The sequence below is a fragment of the Danio aesculapii genome, chromosome 1, assembly GCF_903798145.1.
Source record: "Danio aesculapii chromosome 1, fDanAes4.1, whole genome shotgun sequence".
Taxonomy (NCBI): Eukaryota; Metazoa; Chordata; class Actinopteri; order Cypriniformes; family Danionidae; genus Danio; species Danio aesculapii.
Window position 1 is genome coordinate 41,127,434 of NC_079435.1, and position 9,671 is coordinate 41,137,104.

The window sequence follows — 9,671 nt, forward strand, 5'->3', positions numbered from 1 at the left end:
GCAAGCTTTCACTTCTTTTAACAGGGTTAAAATAGACAATTCACTTAAAAAATGTTAAATTCTGTCATTTACTCATCTTGTTCAAACCTGCCTGTCTGCAACGACCAAAAAAAAAAAAACTACATTTTTTTTATAATATAAAACTCAGTGGATTGTTTTGGGGTAAAATGTAACTTACTTTAAAAGTTAAATAAAATAATATATCACACATAAAGCTATAGCGGCGGCGTGGTGGCGCAGTGGATAGTGATGTCGCCTCACAGCAAAAGGTTGCTGGTTCAAGCCTTGACTGGATCAGTTGGCATTTCTGTGTGGAGTTTGCATGTTCTCCCTGTGCTGGCGTGGGTTTCCTCCGGGTGCTCCGGTTTTCCCCACAGTCCAAAGACATGCAATATAGGTGAATTATGTAGTGTATGTGTGTGAATGAGTGTGTATGGGTGTTTCCCAGTAATGGGTTGCAGCTGGAAGGACATCCGCTGCGTAAAACATATGCTGGATAAGTTGGCAGTTTATTCAGCTGCTGCGATCCCTGATGAACAAAGGGACTAAACCAAAGAAAAATTAATAAATGAACAAGGCTATGGAAAAAATTACATCAACTATTTATTATAAATAAATATTAGTTATATAAAGTAAAGACTAAATAATTAATCATCTACAAGAGTCTCTCATTTAATATTAAAACAACACTGCAACTAGTTTTCATTTACATTCAGAATATGGCATTTTGACAGGTATTTCGCTCAAATGTAGGTGACAGCACAAATCTGGCGTGATTAACCTGCAGTCTGCTTTCTATTGACTCTCCGTTGAAACCCTTCCAGCCACTCTAACCAGAATACAGGGACCAATATTAAAGCACCGCAGAGACCAAATATACGTAAACGCTTTCTCAAATACGAAAACAGGAGAAAACTCGCAAGCATTGTGCAAACATAAATGCATTTAGGTGTTACATAACTCAGCTGACCAGACGCAGAGCTCGTGCGTGTGACTCTTCAGCGAGTACCGATCAAATAACACTACGGCCTGCGAATGATAGCACAATAAAATGCTGATAAACTTGCACGAGCCTCTGCTCTTTATTACCGGAATAAACAGCTGGATGCAGCGAAGGGCTCGTCACTGTCATTATAAAACGTTCAGACTGGCACGCGCTTTTTACAGACTAGCGCGTGCAGGTGTGCAGAGCGCGTGACTGTGTATCCATAGGTATAGTAACATGCGCGTGCTAACGGTCTTACTTACCGCTGCTCCGCTCCCGTCGAGCAGTCCCGGGCGCTGCCGTTACCGACAGCTCTCTTGCTGAAGAGCTTTTGCAGCAGCGTAGGCATGCTGTTGCTCTGCTTTTCACCAACAAATAATCTGGGCTACGGGTTTCCCCATCGGGACGAGCGTTCAGACGCAGGTTTCTAGTAAAGATCCATGCTGAAGTCATGTGACATTCGCACCAGCTGAGCGGCGACGCCAACAGAAACAGAGCCCGCGGGCGCGCTCTGCTGACGGAGACGCGCACTCACAGTGGCGTTGGCAACTTGGCACGTGCAGAACGTGCGCAGACTGTGCAGAGATTTTCTGGTTCTTGCTGTTTGGTCATTTGACACATTTAACGTATATTAATATAAAGTTATTCAGACCTACATCGTGATATTGTTCTCTCTAAATATAAATACAATGATACAACTGAATTAAAAGGAAAATGAGAAAATAAAATAACACATGTAAACAAAAAATTTTAAGAGAAAAGTAAGAAATAAGTTATTTGATTATTGATGCAAAATTAAATTTAAAAAGGAATGTGTTTGTATCAAAACTAAATGATAACCATTCTGCAGTTGGACAGTTTTGTAAATAAGTGTTCTGATTGTTTAATTGGTTTCTTTTTATTTATATTGAAATATATATTATTTAGTTTATCAGAGTAATAAGATCAAAATCTGAATGAACAAAAATAAATATACAATGGATAAAAGTCAAACACTACCATAAAGCATTAAAGTTATACAAATAAACGTTATGATCATATATATGATTTTTGCACATATATAGTAATTTTGCTAAGAAAAAACAAACAAAAAAAACAGCAGATCAACAACAACAATTTTATATATTTTTATTTACATTTATTCCTAAGACATGTTTATCTTGTGAATAATAAACATAAACCTACAAGGCTTGTGGCAAATGTGTAACACACGGAACAAAAATACCGTCGAACCAGTCCGTCCTTTAAACCTTCCCCCATACGTCACACGTGTAAACGACAGACGTTTACTTAAATTAACAAATATGGTAAGTTTTAAACTCAATTTTGAGTAGAAAATCAGAATATACATTATAATGTCGCGTTTAGTAATTGGTGTTGTCATTTCAGCCTAAGGGGAGGAAACCAAAGGGACCGGTGGAGAAAAAGGTTATTCACCCATACAGCAGGAAAGCCGCGTATCTGGCCAGAGATGCCATTAAACAAGAGAGGAAAGAAAAGTAAGAGCCTTTTCTAATTCACGATTATGTTTGTCCCTAATATGGAAATAGACTTATACCGAATGCTGTTACATTTGTGAATGTAACATTTGTGAAATCACTTCTAGGTTAAAAGGTGAAAAGGCCCAGCGTTTAAATTTGATTGGTGAGTAGTTTATTATATTATTCTGTATTGTATTTATGGAAGCATTGAATGTGAACGTTTTTGTCATTCTGTTAGGTGGTAATAGGACATTTTCCAAGCTAACGAAACGTATTTTGCTAAAGTCCAGTTAAAGGGCTAGTTCACCCCAAAATGAAAATGGTCTCACCATTTACACTCATGTGGTTCCAAACTTCTAAAATCTTGTTTCTTCTGTTGAATACAAAACAAGATATTCTGAACATCCAGTTCTTAAATGTTGTTGACTTGTAAAAGTTAGACAAAATATTAAAGAGCCCCTAATATGCATTAAAAAGGGTCATGTTTGGGGGTCTCCAACAGTTTGATATGCATGCAAGTTCAAAAAACACTTTCATTGTCTTATAATATGCATTTATTTTTACCTAATTGTGCATGAGACAGAGAGAAATGCCCACCATGGCTTGTCAACAATATTGAAGTAGTCGGAGTGTATGTGTGAGCATGCCTGCCAACACTCCTGTTATTCCCGGGAGTCTCCCGTATTTCAGATCCATCTCCTGCCACCCTCCCATTTTGTTATTTTTCACCTGGAAAACTTCCGTAATTTCAACCATATGGACAAACAAATGGGCGGGGCTTAAGCTGCATATCGACGTCATGTCGGCACAGCTAAAGAATTGTTTTCAAGACGTTTCATTTGAAACACTATGAGTCGACTCTTTTATAGATGAATCAATAGTTTTAAACACAGCCACTTTCAGATTTAAGCCTTAAGGCCGGCTTACACTGAGTTTTTTTTATAATCCTGAATGATTGTAGCTTGTCAGACTGCACGAACATGGCTCTCATGTCACACTGTAAGATCTCAGCATTGTCGGATGAATCAAATTCGGAGCTCCTATTGGTTCTTGGATTGACGCTCAACGCAGTTGTTGTCACACTGCAGGATACTGTCTGAAATCTTCAGACACTGCCAGAAATTCCTCTGGGGGGAAATCTGATCGCAACGGGCACTAAGCAGCTGTCTGTGAACACGTCAAACCAACGATCAAAGATCACCGATTTAGCCTAGGATTTCAGGAATCTTTGAATTTCTCAAAATTGTCTCAGATGACAAAATCACGGCTGAAATCTCACAGTGTGAGCAGGGCTTTAGCTGGATATTTCACTTCACTTAGAGCTGTGTTATGTAATACATGGAAGGTCATTTAAAAAAAAAAAAACATAATAGGGGCTCTTTAAGTTTAATTACTTGTGGATATTCTCAGAATCATCTCAGAGTCAGACAAGTAATTAATGACGTTTTAAAAATGTTTTTAAAAACGCTTCAGGAAAAAAAAACATTTCTGAAAGATGTATAAATAATATTTTTGACTTACCAGATATGTTATAAAACACAGCTTTGAATTAATATATAATTAACATTACTGGAGGAACATTTGATTGTGTCTTGGAGAAAACATTGGCAGAACGTTAGCCCAAGTTCATAAGATCTATTATATACCTGTTTGCTGCTCACTCATTTTCTGCAGGTGAAAAACTTTTGTGGTTCCAAAACCAGCTGAACCCTGACAAGCCAGAATACACCAGACAAGATGCTTGTGAAATAGCTGAGAGGTATGACATATCCAAAACTTTAAACATGGTAAAAATTTGTATATTGAGAATATTAATAAATCCACCTTTCTCAGGTACCTTCAGCGGTTTGATGGAGAGCTGGAGCAGATTGAGCTGGCGAACAGCATCAAAGGCCGTCAGGGTCGCCAGCACAGCTCTAGAGAGGCCATCATCAAACAAACCATAGAGCGAGAGAGAGCTCAGTATGAAGGCAATGGCTTTGGTAAATAATCTATGTCTTTATTTGTTCCCCTTTTTTTAAGAATTATATGAGAACCATGTTAAAAATGTTGAAACTAAAATGTTTTTCACAATAATTGAACACTATTTAGAAGGAACAAAACTGTGTTTTTGATGCCACAGCCCCCTAAATATAATCATTTTAGATTGTAAACTGAATCTATACTGCATTTCAAGAGTTCATACTTAGCTGATGATTAATAATGAAGCTTGTTTAATAATAAAGCCCTGGGCTCCCTCCTGTTTAATGACAGATATAGGATGGCTGAGGAGAGGTGTACTCTCTAAGAGCTTGGCTATGGTATAAATTTGGTATGTTCAATTTACTCTGGTTGCGTGTTTTTTGAAATGTGGGAAGAAACCGGAGAACCCAGGGAAAACCAACGCAAGCTCGGGGAGAACGAGCAAACTCCACACAGCAATGTCAACTGGTTTAGTAGGGACTTTAACCGGAGACATTCTTGCTGTGAGGCAACAGTGCTAATCACTGGGCCACAGTGTCGCCCATCTGGAAAGGAGGGGGAGTAGGGGGAGTTCTTTAAGATGAAGATATTGAGATAAGAAACACTCTGTTTATTTATAGTGAGTTAGGAATCATCTGATTGGAGAATCAATCATAAGCTGATGCGGGACCAGCTGAGAACAATCATAAGCACGTGATCCTCTTTAAATTAGTTCATAAATAAACTTCACTCATGCTGTAAAAAAAACTAATGCTGTTTAGAAAGGGTTTAGTTTCTAAGTTTCAATAACATACATTACTACACTTTGCCTCTACTCATGTCATTTATTTACACAGATATTAAATTTTATTACACATTTAATTATTTAATTTAGTTTAATCAGTTTTTAAAGGTTGCTTTTAATCATTTGTTTGTTTTTTTTAAGTTTTAGATTTTTGATTTGGTAATTCATCTTGATCATTTTTATTGATTATTTTCTTATAATTTTAATATATTTATTAATATTTGATGAAATGGTTGTATTAATCACTATTCATATTATTATTGTAAACAGGTTTATTTATGTGTTTTGTATACATAAATTTTTATTCTTAATTTTTTTAATTATTAAAGTTATTTATTTAGTTGCTTTTTAAAGCTTCCTCACAGACTCCTTTGTGACCCTCTGTGGGTCAGGTTTAAAGAAACTGCTCTAAATAGTAAAACGTTGCTTTTTTCTCTTTTCACAGAAATTCCTGACATCATCAATGCTAAGCATCTGAAAATATTCAGGTATTTGCTACATAATAGTTTATTTAGTTAAAATAATTATTTTTGTTAATAATATCTTGCACAGAGTACTGAAAAGTCTGCATGTGTTTGACAGAGAGTGGAATGGTGACCTTAAGAAACTTCCCTGCATTAAGATGAGAAAGCTTTCAGCCAAAGGCTCTGACAGCAAACTGTCTGCAGTTTCACAAGATACACACATGGAGGAAGAGAATGATGAAGATAAATCTTTGGACTCTGATTCTGACCTGTGAGGTTTACTACAGTACACACGACTGTAGAGGAATAGATTTCACACTGAGTTTAAGAACAAAAAGAGCAAGACATTACTGGATGTTTTATACTACTTGTTTTTTTTTTAACCAGTAACCAGACTCTTGCAGAAACAATTTGTTGTGAGGAGAAAACTCGGTACCACAGGACTATTCACACACAAATAAACAGACTTTGAAATGGGTTGATACTGAACATTCACAGAGTTTATTGCACTGTCGGATTTTTGCAAGTTTTTTTATAATGTGCATCCGAGTTATGAAAACTGACATTAATCGAATCTCACTTATGACATTTTTAAAAATCATTTTAATATGTCAAATCATCATTGCAGAAAATCACATAATACAAAACATGTAAAATTAGCTGAATTCTCTCCAAATATCACATAGTAAAACATGATCCTCTACAAACCTTCATATTAAAATATCTCTGCCTTTCATATAAATAAATAAATAAACAGTGTTCTCATTTAAACCCCTTCAACACATAGCTTCTCAATCACTGCATATTTAAAAAATACAAATTACATTAAAATTAATAATAGTAAAATTAAAACATTATTTAGCACTGAGGAAACAAAGCCTGGTTACCATAGTTATCCATTTGTTTAGCTATTTTTAGATTAACTTTTTTTGTTTGTTTTACTTTTTATTTTTTAACATATTGAATTATATATTTATTTATCAGTGTCATTTTTATACACTAAGAGTTCAAAAGCCTCTAAGTGCCATCTGAAATCTTATTAAAAAAAAGTGCATGCAAAAGCATATAACTATGTTTTTTTCTTATAAATGTTTCTTAGCCTCCTGTGTTTACGTTCAGTTATTTGACTTGAAGGCAATGAAAAGAACAATAAAAGTGAAATTACTGAACTTAGACACTGGAGAAAAATGCTCATTTTAGAATAACATTTCAGATGACACTTACTGTAGTTAAAACAGTAAATTATTAATAATAATAATTACATGTAACAGCCTAAACCAAATCACATATTTATACTTAAATCTTTACTAAGTATATGTAATTAATTAATATTACACAATACTTAATTGTATTACACCGTATCAAATACATCTTAAAATTAAGTACAACAAATGATATAGCTTATTTTAATCAAATGGCTGCAGTTAATATACATGTAGTTTTCAGTTTTTTGGGGGGGAAAAACCCAGACAACATGCTTTCTCTAATAGCCATATCTATCTAAAATGCAATTTCACCCATAGAAATGAAAACTACAGTAACCAGGCAGGATATGAACTGATGGAGCCTCCTTTACCAAATGTAAACCAACTATAAAACTATAAACAATTTCTGTCAGCTGCTTACTCAGATCACTGAAAACTATGAAAATGTGTTCACATTATAAAAGACAACAATCTATCTACTGAATACATGTCTGTCAACACTTGTATCTTTGGTTTACGTTTCCAGACATTCACTGAATTTAACTGCATTCTACTGTAAGCGGACTCTGATTGGAGAGTTCCGCAGAGATGAGTGAAAAGACAGCTGCGGTGAAAGTCAGATGTATAGGGGATTGGCTCAAGACCTTCACTGCCATGTTCACCTCTGCTCACATTGAGACGTCACAGAGTTCAGGCTAATCTACAGGACAGGAGACAACAGCTAGAACACTTCAGAACGGGTTATGAGTGTAAGAATGTTCCCTTTTATTAGCTAAATAGTAAGAAGTATATGTAGGTTTAGGTTATAGAATATGGCTGCCAATCAGATAAACATTTTGCATCGTCTTTATATGACTAGACTGAATAGCCCAGATAGTAGGAGAGTCTAAATTATAGACTGAAGACATGATTATATATGATAATGTTTTCATTTTTTTTATATGATAAATTGCACTAGATCAGTGTTTCTCAACCCCATTCCTGGAGGACCTCCAACACTCCCATGTTTAGGATTTGTCCTTTGACTGTCACACCCATTACAAGTCTTTCATTCTCTGCTAATGAGCTGATGATCACTGCACTGCACTGATGAATCAGGTGTGTTTGGTTAAGGACACATTAAAAATGTGCAGATCTGGTGGTCCTCGAAGATTGTGGTTGAGAAACACTGCATTAGGTGGCCATGTACACAAAAAACTACATTTAGTTGTCCATACATCTTTTTTTAGTGCTTATTTCTGTTCTGTGCATACATAGGAGTGACAACCGCACTGATATACATAAAGTTCTGGTAATGTATGAAACCATACTAAACAATATACACTTTTTTTTACTTGGCATCAGCAGGATTAATAAAAATCAGTTTTTCTAGTAGTTCCATTTAAAATCTAAATGGGAAATATATATATTTGAAGTCAGAATTATTAGCCCGCCTGTTTATTTTTTCCCCCAATTTCTGTTTAACGCAGATATTTTTTTCAACACATTTCTAAACATAATAGTTGTTATAACTCATTTCTAATAACTGATTTATTTTATCTTTGCCATGATGACAGTAAATAATATTTGACTAGATATTTTTCAAGACACTTCTATACAGTTTAAAGTGACATTTAAAGGCTTAACTAGGTTAATAGGCTAAACTAGGCTAATAATTCTGACTTCAACTGTATATTTGACTTGGGGTGCGTCTCAATCAGCTCTTCTGTTCAGTAGTCAGGGCACTGATAAGAGAGTCAGCCGTTTTAAGGCCCATCTCAATCGCAATCAACAAACAATGTTTAAATTAAAATAAAACAAAAAACATTATTCATATCTAATGGTAAATGAACATAGACAAGTACAGAAAAATCTAGCAAACCTTTATTAATGGTTGAAATGTTGCTGGTAAATGAATCAGGGTATCTTCCATTCATTCCACATCTGTTTTCAAACCAAAAAAGGAAAACTAAGAAAACGGACGTTTTTCTGGTGTGTTTTTTTTCTCACAAAAAAAGGGAAAAAAAACAAATTTTTGTCTTGATTTTCATCATTGGTCAACCAAATCTGAGCTTGTGATGTCGCCCTCAAAATAATAGTCATATTTTTATTTATTTATTTATATATATATATATATATATATATATATATATATATATATATATATATATATATATATATATATATATATATATATATATATATATATATATATATATATATATATATATATATATATATATATAATTAATATTATTATTATTATTATTATTATTATTATTTAATTTTTTTATTGGAGGAAATAAAATAAAAACAAATGCTGCCCTTTGTTATAGCCCAGGGCCCAATGTGTTCTTATTCTGGTCCTGCTAACAACTATTAAAAAAACTAAACAATAACAAAAAACAATAAAGTAAACAATATTTATTATTATTATTAATACTAATATTTATTATTATTATTTTTATTATTATTATATAGGCCTTGCTCGTAAGCAATCATGCAAACCAGGTTCTGCTCGGAAATGGCTATCTTTGCTCAGCATCAAGTGCACAGCAACAAACTATGACCTTATTTTAATGACAGATGTTTAATAATACTACTAATTTCTGTTTTATTTAATTTATGCATATGCAATGAATGTAAGTCAGCTAACTGATCAAATGATAGTTTATATATAATTATGTAATAATAATTAAAAGCCTGGGTGCTGGTCTGCAGAGAATCATCCAATCAGATGATTCCTAACAGAGACTATTATTTTAAAGGTGACAAGCTCAGATTTGGTTGACCAGACAGAATGACGGAAAA

The 9,671-nt window shown here is 34.2% G+C and overlaps 2 protein-coding genes across 3 annotated transcripts in view; one reads left to right on the top strand and one right to left on the bottom strand.

The window, feature by feature from the left end:
- fnip2 (folliculin interacting protein 2) overlaps positions 1–1,438 on the bottom strand; it is a 40,166-nt gene extending 38,728 nt beyond the window's left edge. For both annotated transcript variants that reach the window (XM_056460511.1, XM_056460491.1), the window contains exon 1: positions 1,249–1,438. In XM_056460511.1, the coding sequence (XP_056316486.1) occupies positions 1,249–1,334 (86 nt within the window). In that variant the 5' untranslated portion in view covers positions 1,335–1,438. The remainder of the gene's footprint in view (positions 1–1,248) is intronic.
- A 778-nt stretch (positions 1,439–2,216) lies between these two features.
- On the top strand, positions 2,217–6,165 carry tma16 (translation machinery associated 16 homolog). Its single transcript, XM_056460523.1, has 7 exons — positions 2,217–2,292; positions 2,375–2,484; positions 2,592–2,629; positions 4,141–4,225; positions 4,300–4,448; positions 5,658–5,700; positions 5,795–6,165. Exons 1-7 carry the CDS (start codon positions 2,290–2,292, stop codon positions 5,949–5,951), a joined length of 585 nt encoding a protein of 194 aa, XP_056316498.1. The 5' UTR covers positions 2,217–2,289; the 3' UTR covers positions 5,952–6,165.
- Positions 6,166–9,671: the final 3,506 nt, after the last annotated feature.